This window comes from Fusarium odoratissimum, assembly GCF_000260195.1.
Source record: "Fusarium odoratissimum NRRL 54006 unplaced genomic scaffold supercont1.7, whole genome shotgun sequence".
Taxonomy (NCBI): Eukaryota; Fungi; Ascomycota; class Sordariomycetes; order Hypocreales; family Nectriaceae; genus Fusarium; species Fusarium odoratissimum.
In genome coordinates this window covers 1,307,637-1,322,358 of record NW_022158693.1, presented here as the reverse complement: position 1 = coordinate 1,322,358, position 14,722 = coordinate 1,307,637, and the positions used below count along the sequence as shown (strand labels likewise).

At 49.9% G+C, this 14,722-nt stretch overlaps 5 protein-coding genes across 8 annotated transcripts; 2 read left to right on the top strand and 3 right to left on the bottom strand.

The window, feature by feature from the left end:
• Nucleotides 1-227: 227 nt before the first annotated feature.
• FOIG_05730 (succinate-semialdehyde dehydrogenase) lies at nt 228-2,669 on the bottom strand. 2 transcript variants are annotated; one of them, XM_031204494.1, is made up of 4 exons: nt 2,137-2,669; nt 1,949-2,036; nt 635-1,876; nt 228-581 (listed from the first exon to the last, which is right to left on the bottom strand). In XM_031204494.1, the coding sequence occupies exons 1-4, from the start codon at nt 2,179-2,181 to the stop codon at nt 454-456; spliced, it is 1,503 nt and encodes a 500-aa protein (XP_031066323.1). In that variant the 5' UTR covers nt 2,182-2,669; the 3' UTR covers nt 228-453. The 2 variants fall into 2 exon arrangements, with proteins under 2 accessions (XP_031066323.1, XP_031066324.1); XM_031204495.1 differs by lacking the exon at nt 2,137-2,669 and having other exon boundaries at nt 1,949-2,079.
• Nucleotides 2,670-2,885: 216 nt separating this feature from the next.
• FOIG_05729 (4-aminobutyrate aminotransferase) lies at nt 2,886-5,411 on the top strand. The gene is made up of 2 exons (XM_031204493.1): nt 2,886-3,699; nt 3,753-5,411. The coding sequence occupies exons 1-2, from the start codon at nt 3,560-3,562 to the stop codon at nt 4,990-4,992; spliced, it is 1,380 nt and encodes a 459-aa protein (XP_031066322.1). The 5' UTR covers nt 2,886-3,559; the 3' UTR covers nt 4,993-5,411.
• A 3,154-nt stretch (nt 5,412-8,565) lies between these two features.
• Nucleotides 8,566-13,906, top strand: FOIG_05727 (uncharacterized protein). Of its 3 annotated transcripts, XM_031204490.1 has the most exons (8): nt 8,566-8,686; nt 8,903-9,479; nt 9,679-9,813; nt 9,881-10,134; nt 10,192-10,271; nt 10,325-10,947; nt 10,998-11,165; nt 11,222-13,035. In XM_031204490.1, the coding sequence occupies exons 2-8, from the start codon at nt 9,400-9,402 to the stop codon at nt 12,168-12,170; spliced, it is 2,289 nt and encodes a 762-aa protein (XP_031066319.1). In that variant the 5' UTR covers nt 8,566-8,686; nt 8,903-9,399; the 3' UTR covers nt 12,171-13,035. The 3 variants fall into 3 exon arrangements, with proteins under 3 accessions (XP_031066319.1, XP_031066318.1, XP_031066320.1); XM_031204489.1 differs by having other exon boundaries at nt 8,566-9,479; nt 11,222-13,906; XM_031204491.1 differs by lacking the exons at nt 8,566-8,686; nt 8,903-9,479 and having other exon boundaries at nt 9,529-9,813.
• FOIG_05728 (uncharacterized protein) lies at nt 12,199-12,466 on the bottom strand (the record flags this gene model as incomplete). The annotated part of the gene is given in 2 exon segments (XM_031204492.1): nt 12,199-12,326; nt 12,331-12,466. Coding segments are annotated over 2 exon segments (264 nt in total).
• Nucleotides 12,865-14,696, bottom strand: FOIG_05726 (uncharacterized protein). The gene is made up of 2 exons (XM_031204488.1): nt 14,444-14,696; nt 12,865-14,340 (listed from the first exon to the last, which is right to left on the bottom strand). The coding sequence occupies exons 1-2, from the start codon at nt 14,508-14,510 to the stop codon at nt 13,115-13,117; spliced, it is 1,293 nt and encodes a 430-aa protein (XP_031066317.1). The 5' UTR covers nt 14,511-14,696; the 3' UTR covers nt 12,865-13,114.
• Nucleotides 14,697-14,722: the final 26 nt, after the last annotated feature.

Sequence of the window (14,722 nt, the reverse complement as noted above, 5' to 3'; positions counted from 1 at the left end):
TTTTACTGAATTGCCCTATTCGGCACCCTCATGCCTACTGATAGTATCTACAAAACAGCATATCTACCACGTGTTGACGAGCCACCCGCCGCATTCATCGTATCTGGAACGATTCTGTTTACATGTATCTGGTCTCCCCACGTCTTTAATACAAACGGTAGCACTTCACGACATCCTAATTAGGTATCTAGATGAACCTTACCTGTAGGGCCTTCATGTCACACCGATACATTCCCCATTTGGTCAAGATGAGCCGGCCTGCACGTCAAGGGTCTGGGCGTCTGATACGATCGCTTAGAGTAGTGTACTCTCCACATACACGTGAAAGTCCGCTGGTCTATCAGTATAGCAATTTTGTTCACCTAAATGTTGTCACACTCCGTCTCTATAACCGTCCTGTGGGTATTATTTCGTCTATAGCCAGCCTAATTTATGTCTCAACTCGACCAAAACTTATGGATCAATATTTGTCATGACCATCTTGGTGATTGTAAACTCGTCGATACCATACTTGCTTCCTTCTCTTCCAAAACCACTCTGCTTAATGCCGCCGAAAGGAGCGGCAGGGTCGCTCAGGACGCCTAGGATTTTGCTGTCAGTGATATGTAACATTCTTGTGTTCGGGAAAACTTACCGCAATTTACACCAACCATACCAACCTCTAAGGCTTCAGCCACGCGATAACATCGGTTCACATTGTTGCTGAAGAAATAGCCTCCAAGGCCAACATCACTGTCGTTCGCAAGCTCGATAGCTTCGTCCTCGTTGTCGAATGCAAAGAAAGCAGCAACAGGCCCGAAAGTCTCTTCGCTACAGATCTTCATGCCAGGCTTCATACCAGTTAACATTGTGAGGTCAAAGTAGTTAGGACCGAGGTGTGGTAGACGCTCGCCACCGTGGATAAGCTTGGCTCCCTTGGAAAGAGCATCTTCAACATGCTCAGCAGCCTTGGCTACGGCACGACCATGGATGAGAGGACCATGGGTTGTCTTCTCACCAAAGCCGTCACCAACAACGAAGGTCTTGACAACATCGAGGACCATTTGGACAAACTTGTCATAGATACTGCGGTGCACCAGAATTCGGTTGGCGCAAACGCAAGTTTGACCCGAGTTACGGAATTTGCAGGCGATCACACCCTTAACAGCCTTATCAAGGTCCGCATCTTCGAAAACGATGAAAGGAGCGTTTCCACCCAATTCAAAGGACAATTTCTTGATCGTTGATGACGATTGGTTCATAAGGAGTCTGCCCACGCCAGTTGACCCAGTGAAAGAGACCTTCTTGACCTTGGGGTGTGTAGTCAAGACTTTGCCCACTTCAGCAGTGTTATCCAAGGCTGTAATAACGTTGACAACGCCGGCAGGAATTCCAGCACGATGCGCCAGCTCAGCCAGAGCAAGAGCTGTCAGAGGAGCCTCAGCGGGAGCTTTAATGACAACAGTACAGCCAGCAGCGAGCGCAGGCCCGGCCTTTCGGGTAATCATGGCAGCAGGAAAGTTCCACGGTGCAATGAGGCCGCAGACACCTACGGGCTGTTTGATGGTGGATAGACGACATGATGGGTTTGTTGCCTCGATGGTCTCACCATAAATTCTAGGGGCCTCCTCTGAAAACCATTCAAAGAAAGCTGCTGCATAGTTGGCCTCTGTCCTGCCATCTGCCAGAGGCTTGCCGTTCTCAAGGGTAATGAGTCGTGCAATGTCCTCCGAGTTCTCCATCATGAGATCATACCAGTGGCGGAGGTACCGGGCCCGCTGGCGAGCCGGGGTCTTGCGGTATGTCTTGTATGCGGCATCGGCGGCGGCGATAGCGGCTTCGGTGTCACTGGCGTCGAACTCGGGACAGTTCCCAATCTTTTCAAGGGTTGAAGGGTCTGCATAAAGGCAGGTAACGTTAGTACATGATCTCGGATTTCAAGGACACAGGGGTTCGCAGGAGCACTTACTTTCGACAGCAAAGTCCTTCCCAGACTTTGCAGCTACCCATTCACCATTGACGTAACACGCGTTTCTGATGAGGGTAGGATCGGTAAGCTGCAGCGAAGCAATATGTTAGTATTGGTAACTTCGATAGCCGTTCCAAGAAGAGAAGTTGCACAAACGAGAAATGTGAACGAGCGGGAGTATGACACACCTTTGGAGCTGTCATGATGCTATTTGACGAACCACGTTGTTCCATGGAGAAGATGTATGCCAAACACGGCTGAGACTTTGGATGGCAGAGAGGAGTTTATAGTAGAGGAGATGAGAACCAATTCCTATCTATGAGCTCCCTTCTTTACGTAGTAGATATTTTTGCTTACAATCGTCTCGGACCTCCGCATCGCTTCCGGACGCTTCCTGTCTTGTACATTGGCTACCAAGCAATAACAAATCTGTCCTAAAACACGGCAGTAACCGGCCTCCTAGCCACAAGTCTCGCTGAATCACAATATTACAATGGCGATGAGATCCGTTTCGGTGAACCTCTGATGCTTGGTGATCCGGCCTCGCGAACCGTTTCTCAGTACACGGCACCGATTGGGAACCGGGCCGGCAGGGTGTATATGATGAGGTGAAGGGTGTTTATGATGGGAAAAGTTGATGAACGGTGGCAAGACCAGAGGTGTCATTAGCCCGATTCCGAGAAGGGCGTGTGATTCCAAATTTGGCAGAAGTCTACTGAGTTGGAGAAGGGAGCTAATGGGGAAATATCGTCACGGGATGCTCTTGGGTGTAACTCCAGTTTTTCCTCGGCAGCCTTCGGAACCGAGAGTTCCCTTGTGAGAACCGGTGTGGGGGCCTTGGGAGCCGATGAACTAAACCCCAGAGGCACCAGTAAAGAATGGGAAGCTTCAGGCGCTTTGATCGTTCAACTCACCTTGCTTAAGGTAGTACCTAGACTTTTTTTTTTATGTAAAGGAAAAAGCGTAGCACCCCCGGCCCTGTCACCGAGAAATTGATGTCCGGGGAAGACTTTTACTAAATGTTGGGGTAGTAATCCATTTGATTTCGATGCTTGTGGCCGTCGCGAGAAGCATATTAGGATCACTAGAAGTTCGAGCCTAGTGAACAAGACGTAATGTTTCTCATTAATTGACAGAGGATCTCTGTAGTAGTAACAGCACCCCCGAGACGGCAGCATTCTTCCCGCGCTGAATAAGAAGAGGGAAAAATCCGCCATGACCTCCGCTACCAAATTCAAGGTGCAGCGGTGGCGCCCAAGGTCAGGTCCCGTGAGACATCCCTCTCCTCTCCGGCTCTGTGCCGGCCGGCCTCTCGACTCCGGCCCCACGATGTCTCCCCAACTCTGCGCATCGCGTCCATGAGCCGCAGGCAATACCTTTCAATTGGCAGGGGTGGGCATATCGAGGCCCTCCATGAACTTTTTTGACCATGTTTGGTAACCTATTAGTGCCACCTCCGATACCGTTGCCAAATGCTATAATAGCTCCTCCCCCAGCTTCCAACTTCACCTCCAATCTCTCCAGGACATCTTAACTCACTTTCCTCTCTCGCAAGCACAGAATACCCAGAGGAAATTCCCGCTTCGTCCAGAGATCTTTGCAAGCTTCACAATGCCTTCCTTCGTTGAGTCCCCCGTTCGCACGGAGATTCCTGGCCCTGTCTCCAAGGCCAGCTCCAAGCGTCTGGATGCCATTTTCGATGCCCGTGCCGTTCACTTCGTTGTCGACTACGACAAGTCTCACGATAACTAGTAAGATCCTATTCCCCAAAGGACATGACAATGTACGAGCTAACACTTCGAAGCATCGTCGATGTTGATGGCAACAAGTACCTCGATGTCTACGCCCAGATTGCTTCCATCCCTGTCGGATACAACAACGACACTCTGATCGAGGCTGCCAAGTCCCCCGAAATGATCTCCGCTCTCGTCAACCGTCCTGCGATTGGCAACTTTCCTTCCGACCAATGGGTCGATATCCTCCGTAACGGCCTCATGAAGGTCGCCCCCAAGGGCCTCAGCTACATCTTCACTGCTCAGTCCGGATCTGAGGCCAACGAGCTTGCCTACAAGGCTGCCTTCATGCTCTACAGTCGCCGCAAGCGTGGCGACGCTGACTGGAATGAGGAGGAGATCAACTCTTGCCTTGAGAACTCCAAGCCTGGCTCTCCTGAGCTCGCCATCATGAGTTTCAAGAACTCTTTCCACGGCCGTGGTTTCGGCTCCCTCTCCACCACCCGCTCCAAGGCTGTCCACAAGCTTGATATCCCTAGCTTCAACTGGCCCCAGGCCCCCTTCCCTGCTCTCAAGTACCCTCTTGAGGAGCACGTCGAGGAGAACGCTGCCGAGGAGAAGCGATGCCTTGAAGAAGTTGAGCGCATCATGACCACGTGGCATTGCCCCGTTGCCGGTCTCATTGTTGAGCCCATTCAGTCCGAGGGTGGTGACAACCACGCCTCCCCGGCTTTCTTCCAGGGTCTCCGTGATATTACCAAGAAGCACGGATCCGTTCTCATTGCCGACGAGGTGCAGACCGGTTTCGGTGCCACCGGTTCCTTCTGGGGACATGATCACTGGAACCTGACCTCTCCTCCAGACATGGTTACCTTCTCCAAGAAGGCCCAGACTGCTGGTTACTTCTTTGGTAACGAGATGCTCATTCCCGATAAGGCCTACCGTCAGTTCAACACCTGGATCGGCGACCCTGCCCGTGTCATCATGTGCAAGGCTGTCATCCAGGAGATTCTTGACAAGAAGCTTGTTGAGCAGACGGCCCGCGTGGGCACTCACCTTTATGCCGAGCTTGCGCGCCTTGCTGCCAAATACCCTGAACATATCCAGAACCTCCGTGGAAAAGATCAGGGCACTTTCATTGCTTTCGATACCAAGGACCCTGCTGGTCTCGTTCGCTCCATGCGCCATATCGGTGTGAACATTGGTACTTGCGGCAAGAACACTGTCCGCCTCCGACCTATGCTCATCTTCCAAGAGGAGCACATTCCTATTCTCATCAACGCCTTTGACAAGGTTATTGGTGCTCTGTAAGCTGGATTTAGCAGGAACATCGAAATGGGATTGGGTTTCTACGCATCATGCCTTCTACTAGCGTTGCATTGATTTTGGTTTACATTTTTCAAAGGGTTATTCTGAGGATCAAGGGGAAAAGAAAAGAGTTATCATACTGGTAATACACTAGGCGTGGAAACAGATAGGTGTGTATCCAAACGGAACCGGATCACACAAGGCGTTTACCAAGGTTACTGGAACTTAAAAAGAATTACGATTACTTAAACATGGGCCTTTGACCGCAGTTGACATGAACAAATGTGATATAAAACAACAGAATTGATACACAATAGCCTCATAGACATCAACAAGACCTCTTGACCTGAGAACACAAGCCTCGAAGTCATAAAAAGATCAAGCCCGATTTACAAACATACAGAGGTTCGTGTTAATGTCGGATAGAGAAAGCCGTACTTCTGAGATGAGTCATTGGGCCATAACGAGCTGCAGGTTGGTGCGTATCTCACGTCACCCTGAATGCCGGCCTCAACCGATACACTGCGCGTCTCTCGGCAAGCTCTATCTCTTCCATTTCTGACTCCGTGTGTTATCTCTTTGGATAACATCTGCCAAGTGGTGAGGTGACCTGTCACATGGGATACGCATAGACGAATGACATTGACGCCGCCGTGTAATTCGGCAATAGTTGAGAAAATTTGGCCAGAGTTTTGGAAGTTCTATGACCAACTTCCCTAGAGAACTTTCAAGGTTATGATTCTTACTGCGATTTCACCGTATTCTTTAGCATCCAACACCTACCATCATTGTGCTCGATTTTGACGATATGCTGGCCACTGGGTAATTGATACTGATTCCGTCTCGCTCTAGAATTTATCCTCTAGAGTCCTCCTCAGTAAGCCAGGTGTGCTATTGCAGCGTGCCACCGGACCAGGGATGAACCGTTCAGATGCCTGTGGTGGCTTGCAGTAGCAGGTAACAGAAGTATAGTTACAGTCATCAAAGTGGTAGTTCGGCGGTTGCATACAGGCACCGGAGTGATCGGGCAAACCCGATATTCAACGCTGAAGCAGTGAGAAGACATCCATGTCGGTTTATGCCGGCTGAGGAAGAGCTTCGACCAAGTGTTGGGAGGCTGGTAATGCAAGATGCAATCTCAAGATCCAAGTTTCTTTTTCTCAGCCCCGGCCATTGCTCCCTTGAGAGAGACACCATGACGTCTCATTGGTTGCAAGCTTTTCTGCCTTGTTGGAATCAAGCCTGTTGTTCGAAAGAGGAATTGGTCTCTACATAGCTCTGCAGGTCCGAGGTAACCACAGAAAGGGAGGTGAGGAATGTGCAGTAGACCATTTATGCGAGCCATTGGCATGCTCAGACATCCCGTAAAAAAAGGTCAAAAGTGATAATATTACTTACAGGGTTTGGTTTGACAAGTCTCGGATTACCAAAACGAGCAGCCGAGTATGTAGGTCCAGGAAATACTGTGTGTTGTTCCAGGCCGCTGATAGACATGACGAAGCTGATCAGTGAGGGCCATTGGTGCTTTTGTTCGGAACCGATGGTCTCGTATCGCCTAAATCTGTTAGCTTATGTACATGGCCAAAGAGTGCTCTACGTTGTACAATGTATAAGTAAGAGAACGCACAGAGCAGATGGCATAGAAATGGATGATGGTGTTGGTGTTGGCCGAGTGGTAGAAGATCTGCACATGACATCTGCACCGATGAGTTGTGATCAGGGATCATTTCCGATGTGGGCGGGTATCATCACGGGAGAGCTGATCAATACTGCGCAATGTCAAAACCGAAAAAATCCTAGAGTTGACAGCCTGCAAGATCTGGCCGATTCGTTACCGTGCTCATCTAATCGAATCAAGAGCTGTCAACCCCGCAAAACCAAGGCATGGTCAGTGTTTCTGATTGAGCCCTGGCCTTGAATGTGTTCTTGATAGGCTATATGCAAACAGCACCATCCTTGCCTGATATGTTCCTGTCTCAGCCAGTCTAAAAAAAAGTAAGGCGTCAGGGCGTTGATGGTCTGTGAGTACCTGAGATGCGCGACATCGATGGACCTTTAGGGATCAAGGCTCTCTTGTTGATCAAAGCGGCACAAGGTTTACTCATTAATGGCATTAGAAAACTGCTGACCAATAAATGCTGGTCATTGAGTGCTCCTTGCTAACGACGAAAAGAGTGAACGTCGTAGCGTTGGAACTCGGTACAAATCTCACTCGGCGAATTTGCTGATGAGCTATGTTGTTGAAACATGCACAGATCATATATAGATAGCCGCGTTCAGCGCTGTCTCTCTCGAGATATCTTCAACATGAGCAAACTACATACCTAGGATTCATCATAACTAGTCTAACCCTACTAAGGTAGTTGCCCATGTAGACTAATGGTAGCCAGTACCATAGCTTTGGTTGAAGAAATTCTCCATAACTTGACCCATGTCTGTTCCATGTGGCATCTTCCCCCAGCTTCATATTGTGCAGCATCATTCGCCCGGCTTAGGGGCATTGTGGGGGCTGATCAAAACGGTTCGGTTTTGTTTGTAATTTCCCAGCTCCTCTGATAGCAAGAGGAAAGCATCTCGCGATCTTGGTGCAAGCATTTGTCGAGAGTGGTCGCGGGTTATCAAGGACTTGTAGTTCCCTTGACTTCGCCCGTTGTGGCGATCCTGCGCCCCGCCCCGCCCCGCCCCGCTGTCGTATGCTTCAAGGCCGCATGTTACGCTTGATGTGGCGAGCCGTGATACTCAATCAGCTTAAGGCTTATGATCCTATATTCCTTGCAAGTGTCCCCTAGACATACTATTTTGTCATCTGCATAAGGTGCAGGGACGTGACTCTGCATCACTTTCTGCGTTGCTTTTTTCACGACATTGGCGCTAGTTCATCCCCCAGTTTCCTGAAGCTTCCCATGTCCTTGGTTGAGCATTGCTTAGAATTTTGTGAGAATCAAGAGATCCCCTGTCCACATCTCGAGAAAGACCCACATATTGAGAGACACATGGGTAGGTAGGCAGGGAGGTTGAGAGACTCCTTTAAGAGTCAGTCTCCGTGACATCCCGTTCTTTCAAGGTCCTCTGATAGACAGACAGGCGAAATATTCATATATATGCCTTGGGCATATGGATGGCACAAAGAGAATCTCAGTAGCTTGATACCCATTTTCTGTTTTACTAACTCACCTATTGAACTAACAAGCCATATGCTTCATCCCCTTCGCGAAGAGGTTCCTGTCTGTCCGTCGACAATGCCACGCTAATACTACTTCAATGGATCGGGATCGACCGCCAACTGCATAAAGTGCACAGCAACGTACCTAAGGAGCTGGCCGAGACCTTGTTGTGCGTACGTGCATGTGTAAAAGAAAAAGCAAAGTTGATGCCTCTTCACTCACTGTAATCAATTGGCGTTGCGCGCCAACCAGCTTGTCTCGTCAACTATCGTGGAGCTGCAGCGGCATCAGAGCGTCAAGCCCCTCAAGAGCTATGTACAAGGACTGACAATGTGACCGTGTATAGCTTGTTAGCGCTATCTTCAAACATCGAGCTTTGGAGGTCTTTGCTTTAGTCTCAGACGAAGTATATGCCCTTCATCACATCTTATAAAACATGCACCCTTTCCTTTCATCTGGAGTCTGTCGTGCAAGTTACTGAGTTACTGAGCTGATGCCCTTGCATCATTGCGTCGCAAACAAAACGTCGAATTGTGAGCTTACTTGACCTATTCTGCTTCTGTCTTTCGCCATCGTCTCAGACTCAAAAGCGTGGGCAAGCGAATTACGTTCTGCGGTTCCGCCAACTGCACTAAAATAGACGCTAGCTCCCCGCGTCTTACCTTACTTCAACTCTTCAGTTCCTCTCTTCTGCTTGACCCTGAGCTTCCACTGCATTTGTTCAGCGACTAACATGGCGTTGCTTTAAGAAGCTCAATTACAAAGCACCTCTCAGGCCCGTGGTTTCTCGAATTGCAACAAGCGAAAGACATGATAAGCAACCTAACCTAAACTGCCGAAGCTCAAAACAAATCCTCGCTTGCATCGCTGTAGCCTGCAATAGGTTCTCCTGGAAGACTGGCTGTTGTCACCCACCTAGTCGCTGCCATTCCTGTGCATCCACCAACAGGGTCCTGGATGGAGCCACTAAGTCGCTTTTCAAGCCTCGATCTACCTGTACGTGGGCCATAAAACCACTTCAAGTTCGATCCGCCAATTTGAACCATCAATCCTACCCCAATTATCACCGACTCCTCGAACTCAGCAAGTCACTTACCACGATTGCTTCGCCGCACCTCACGGCCTCCCAAGCATTTTGCTGGGATCTACGGGCTTCCCGCCGCTCGAGGTCCCAGGAGCAGGAGTCCATCCGCTTCGCCGCCGCAAACCGGCCCCGCGCCGACTCGCGCAATCTGAAGAACGGGAGATGGACAAGCAACAACAGACTGTGCAGAAGAGCCGGCAGCGCCGCGAAGCCGAGAGAGAACGCAAGCGAGCACTCCGAGCGTATGTTCACTAAACCTTTGATTCACTCCGCCACTGTGCGCCGTCTCTGGCGCAGACAAACTGGAGCATGTGCTTCTAGGGCCTTCTCCTTCCCATCAGGTTCCGGGTGTGACCAGCTCTGAATCACTTGCCTCCCGCTTATCTCTTACCCCTCATTGACTGTTCTGATTTTCACATGCTGATTGATCGCTTTCTATAGCTGCGACGGCTGCCGACGACAGAAGGAGAAATGCGACGGTGGTGTACCATGCCGAAGATGTACGCGCCTACATCGCCAATGCGAGTTCCTAGGTCCGACTGCCAGAGATGCCGAAGGAGGTGATGGTGCATCGAGGTAAGTCGCAATGGCATCGCCGCATACCATTCGATGTTCTCAAGCTTGCTGACGCATATGAGTTTAGGAATCGCTCCGGCCCAGGCAACGCTGAGCTCCTTCAGCGTGCTTCTTATATGGAGAAGATCATTACCCACTATGCTGGAAGTGTCTCTCTTGATACGGAATCACTGAAGGCTATGGCCGAGTCCATCGACAACAAGAATTTCGACGCTAATCAAGTTCAACGACAAGCTCCGATTATGGATTCTCCAGGCTCTGACTTTTTGGGAGCAGAAGACGAGAACTATACTGTCCAGCCACTGGATAATAACACTACTCGTAAGACCGACTACTTATATTCAACGTCCACAAGTAACTAATCAATACCGCTCATAGACTACTCAGGCGAGTTCTCTCACTGGAATTTCTCAATGAGAATCAAGCAATGGATCGAACAATGTGTACCAGAGCGCCATGTATGTTGCTCCAGCCTTGTTTTGTAAGAACGAATAACTCAAGCCTTCGCTAGGATGCACCAGGCCCCCTCAGTTTCAAAGAGTATTATCGAGCCGAGGAGCTCCAGTCAGCCAATAACACGCAGGCATCACTTTCTGCACTGCCTCCTCGATATGTCGCCGAATTCCTGGTCCAGGCTTTCTATAAACATGCCGAAACCAACTACTTCTATGTTGAGCGTGGGTGGCTCGCTGAACAGATTGATCTAATTTATCAGAACCCCGGGGCTTTATCTCGTCGTGAAGTGGGGACGCTCTGCATGATTTGGATCATCTTTGCGATTGGAACTCAGTACGCATATCTCGATTCGATCTCAGGAAGAGATGCCCATGGCAAGTCGAACGATTCAAGCCCTTTCTCCGAGGATACAATAGGTGTTATGTTCTATCAACAAGCCTGCAAGCTCGTTCCTGATGTCATTACTGTTGCATCACTGGAGAGTGTCCAGGCTATTCTTCTCATCGGCATCTATACCCTGCCCCTTGATGCCTCAGGGTTATCGTACATTTACCTTAATCTCGCGGTAAAGCTCGCAATCCAGAATGGCATGCATAGGAAGTGGCCTGCCGGGGGACTTGATCCTTACGTTCGCGAAACCCGGAACCGCGTATGGTGGACAGCTTATACGACAGAGAAGTATGTTTTATTGACTGTATCTTTTAATTCCTGGAAACTAACCGCTTCAGACGAGTTGGTATCTACCACGGGCGGCCTTTATCTATTCTGAGTAAAGATGTCGACGCAGAGATGCCCACTGATCGACCAGACATAATGCCATCGAGCCCTACGAATGTTGCGCACATGCTTGCAACGTTACGGTTGAATCAGGCGCTTGGTAAGATTGCGCATGAGATGTATGCACTTGCACTATTCTGAGCCGTAATTTCAAGAAGCTTATCATCATTGGCAGCTCTGTTCTTCGAACCGCACAGAAACATGAGATGAATGAAGGTTTGCAACGGGTCATCGATATGAAGGAGGAGCTTCGAAGGTGGTGGGACGCACTGCCCGAAACCGCGTTTCACGAAGAAGTCAATCCTCAAAACCCTATTACACGAGCAGATACGCATCTCAAACTAGAGTATTGCCTGCTGCGAATGTACGCTGGGCGGCCCTTCATCTTACCTCGCGAAGTCGTGCGTGGTAACGCGAGCACGTCGAGTTCACCCGCTGATTCAAACAACCAAAGACCCAACACACCTCATAAGTCCAATCCTCGGTCGATCCTGGTTGCTGACTGCGTGGAGGCTGCATTGACCATAATCGACACATGCCATCTTCTTCAAAGCACGATTGGTCTTGCACGGGCATCATACACGGAATTCAGCTCCTGTCGTGCTGCTCTCCTGGTCATCATCACCCAGTGCCTGCAAAAGAAGACGGATAGGCTACGTGACGCTCTGCGCACTGGTATGGCTATGATCAAGGAGATGTCAGCAGGTGGAGAGTCAGCCCGTTCTGAAGCATCCCTGATCGAAGTTTTTGAACGTGCTATCTCACGACTTGACGCCACAGCTGATCCCTCCGGCCGAGAAACTGACTACTCGCGGTTCAAGAAATGGGAATTGCTCTGGAAGAATGACGTGCCTCTTCAGGACTTCAGGCAAGAAGAATCACCCGAGACTTCCTTGCCGCTACCTCAAAATCCAAATGCATTTTGGAGAGGAAGCACAAGCGCGACTGCTCGACCTGGTATGCCAACGATGCAGGCTCCGAGCCCTTTTGTGGGAATGGATACCAATTTTCCCTCGGTACCCCAGGTTATGGACGAGTTTTCTACGCTCTTTGGATACGGTTTCGGTCCTAGTCCTGACAGTATGGCTGGCACAGCTAACGGGGGCATGTGGATGGGCCCATGAAATTCCACGCATGCCTCTTTCAAGTCGATTACTCCACGTTCTTGAAGGAGAGTGAAGGATATATCACAAGTCGTTCGGGCATGTTCCATTGCTGTGGCTGTTCAGCTGAGATGCCGAGAAAGCATGCCATCGGAGTATCAGACTTGCCCAACCCACCTACCCAGAGTCAGCATAGCTCTGCTACGGAACAATATTCTGCGGAGGGCTCGGATAACAACAGGACTGCTGGTTTGGGGTACAGCAGAACTTCCGGTGTTTGCTCGCAGTACCATAGCAATCTTGGCTTTGTTGTACATTATGAAATTTAAGGCCATTGCCTCACTCTTCGGACACCATGACCTCAACAGCTGTCTTCGGTTTTGCCCTGCCAAGTCAGTTTCAAGAGAACGGAAATGAAATAGCAAACACGGGGGCTGGAACGCCACTGCTTGGAAAGTATGAGGAAACACAATCGTATTTTTCTTTCTTTCTTGATTAACCAATGCCACTGGTTTTAATCTAAAACTCGTTAGATTTCTCAAATTGCCTTGAGTACTACAGCCAATTGCCACGAGAGGGCTTTGACTGAGAACATCAAACTCAACGGTGGTGAACGACAGTTTGTATTGGCGCAAAACCAGAAAGAAAGAGATCAACCTGGCGAAAAGCCAGTGCACACTCTCACATACCAAAAGTGAATGCTCTAGTTATTCACACCGATACCATTGAACGTCGTTCAAATCCGACAGCCCACTTCTATATCCAACAGCAATCAAAGCCCAATTACTAGAAGTGGAAGAAAGATGGAGATGTTTATGGCGGCAAGACAAGCATCATCATAGATTAGGCTGATAAATAAACTACTGTTACAAATTCCGTACCCGTACACGAAACCGCCATGGTAATATGCATCTTTTCCACTGTTGGTTCTTAAACCAGCCCATTTGTACAGGGAAATGGCTGCTCTAGGCACGCTGTGTCTGTCGCTTCTGAGATCTGCGCATCTCCTTCTCCCTCTCCTTCTCGAGGTATCGCTTTTGCGCCTTGGCATCGAGACCCTTGAGCTCAGCATCGCGCTTAGCCTTGCGGGCCTTCTCCTTCTCAAGAAGGAGTTCCTCTTGGCGTTGGCTCTCAGCGGTCTTCTTAAGCTCACTGATGGCATGCTCACGGGTGCTGCGGACTTTCTTGGAAACCTCAGGGCGGAAATGAGCAACCTTGACAAGGACATCGGGAAGCTGGAGAAAGTGCGAGAAGAGAGGCAGAAGATTATCGTAATTGCCATCGGAAGGGAGGGCGTACTTCAGGAAGAGTCGCTTGCGGGGAGTCGTCTCCTCAAGGGTAGCGGGCTTGTCAACAGGCTGATCGGAGATAATTAGGTACTCGAACAGGTCGCCAGCGGCTTCAACAGCGGCAATGAGCTCAGGAGTAAGGAGTGTGTCAGTGATCTCGGCGCTCTCGCTCATGACAGTGAGCCAAGCGGGAAGCTTAGGGTTATCCTTGGTGAAAGTGAGAGACACATCGTATCGGTCGTCGCGGACGCGACGCATGACGTCCTTGTGCACAACACCCCAAACAAAACCATCGTAGGTGCTCTTAGCATCCTTGGCGCGGATTTCAGAAGCACCAGGAGCAGAGGGAACTGTAAGACTCTCCTTGCCATCAAAGGGGTAGGTCAGAACCTCGACGGCATCCTTAGGCGCATCAACAGTCTCGACGAAAAAGCTTGCGACATGCTCGAAGCCATTGACAATGGGGTTGAACTTCTTGGTCAGAGTAAGCTTGAAGTCGGTGAAAGCCGTGTTCTGTCGACCAGTAGCGTATGTTGCAAATTCGAAGAGGGACTTCTCCTTGATGAGTGTATCGGGATTGACATCTTGGTTATCCAAGGTGGGTACACCACCAAAGCCAACAAGAGCGTACTCCTTCTGGAGAACGGGGGCGTGAGCGCGAATCCAGGCCTTGGCCCTAGAGCGATTGCGACGAGCGCCAATCATATGAAGGAGGAAGATAAAACTCGAGATGAGGAGAATGATGCCCTCAAGCCTGAACTCGGAAAGGGAGTGACGCTCGTGGACATTGTACCACTTGGTGTATGGAACGGCCGTAGCAGCGGCAGCGGCACTTCCAGCTGTCGCATCCTGGGTAGCGGCCTCAGGAGCTGGATTGGGAGCCTCGGCGAAGTCTGCGAAGTCTAGAGGAGGATGTCGCGTGTCAGTCATGATATTCAATTCCACTCTTTGCGCGTCGCAATATTGCGCAATTGTCAAATACTTAGAGTATCTAGTGGAACTCACCAGAATCTGGACTCGCAGGCTCAGGGGCCTTTGCACCTCCAAAGGCGTTCTTCAAGAAAGATGCCATTTTCGAGTCTTCGACAAGGGGATTGAGAGGTCGTGGCTGAGGAGGGGAAGAAGCGAAGCGAAGAGAGCAAGAGGCCACGGCGTAAGGAGGCAAAGAAATAGGCGATGTGGGTGATGCGGAGAGCTTACCTTCCAATAGCTTGGCAAGGTGGAGACGAACCCAACTGATGGCATCTTGAAGCTAAGCTGTAAAGGGCATCTGAACTCGATTGT

What these genes read in the sequence shown, in the direction of transcription:
- FOIG_05730 (XM_031204494.1), bottom strand. Translation starts at nt 2,181, where the DNA reads ATGGAACAACGTGGTTCGTCAAATAGCATCATGACAGCTCCAAAG. An exon ending in GCATCATGACAGCTCCAAAG is followed by an intron (nt 2,037 to 2,136) that starts GTGTGTCATACT and finishes GCTTCGCTGCAG; the next exon opens with CTTACCGATCCTACCCTCAT. An exon ending in TATGGTTGGTGTAAATTGCG is followed by an intron (nt 582 to 634) that starts GTAAGTTTTCCC and finishes GCAAAATCCTAG; the next exon opens with GCGTCCTGAGCGACCCTGCC.
- FOIG_05727 (XM_031204489.1), top strand. Translation starts at nt 9,400, where the DNA reads ATGGACAAGCAACAACAGACTGTGCAGAAGAGCCGGCAGCGCCGCGAA. An exon ending in CGCAAGCGAGCACTCCGAGC is followed by an intron (nt 9,480 to 9,678) that starts GTATGTTCACTA and finishes CGCTTTCTATAG; the next exon opens with CTGCGACGGCTGCCGACGAC. An exon ending in ACAGCTTATACGACAGAGAA is followed by an intron (nt 10,948 to 10,997) that starts GTATGTTTTATT and finishes TAACCGCTTCAG; the next exon opens with ACGAGTTGGTATCTACCACG.
- FOIG_05729 (XM_031204493.1), top strand. Translation starts at nt 3,560, where the DNA reads ATGCCTTCCTTCGTTGAGTCCCCCGTTCGCACGGAGATTCCTGGCCCT. An exon ending in GACAAGTCTCACGATAACTA is followed by an intron (nt 3,700 to 3,752) that starts GTAAGATCCTAT and finishes AACACTTCGAAG; the next exon opens with CATCGTCGATGTTGATGGCA.
- FOIG_05726 (XM_031204488.1), bottom strand. Translation starts at nt 14,510, where the DNA reads ATGGCATCTTTCTTGAAGAACGCCTTTGGAGGTGCAAAGGCCCCTGAG. An exon ending in GCCTGCGAGTCCAGATTCTG is followed by an intron (nt 14,341 to 14,443) that starts GTGAGTTCCACT and finishes ATCCTCCTCTAG; the next exon opens with ACTTCGCAGACTTCGCCGAG.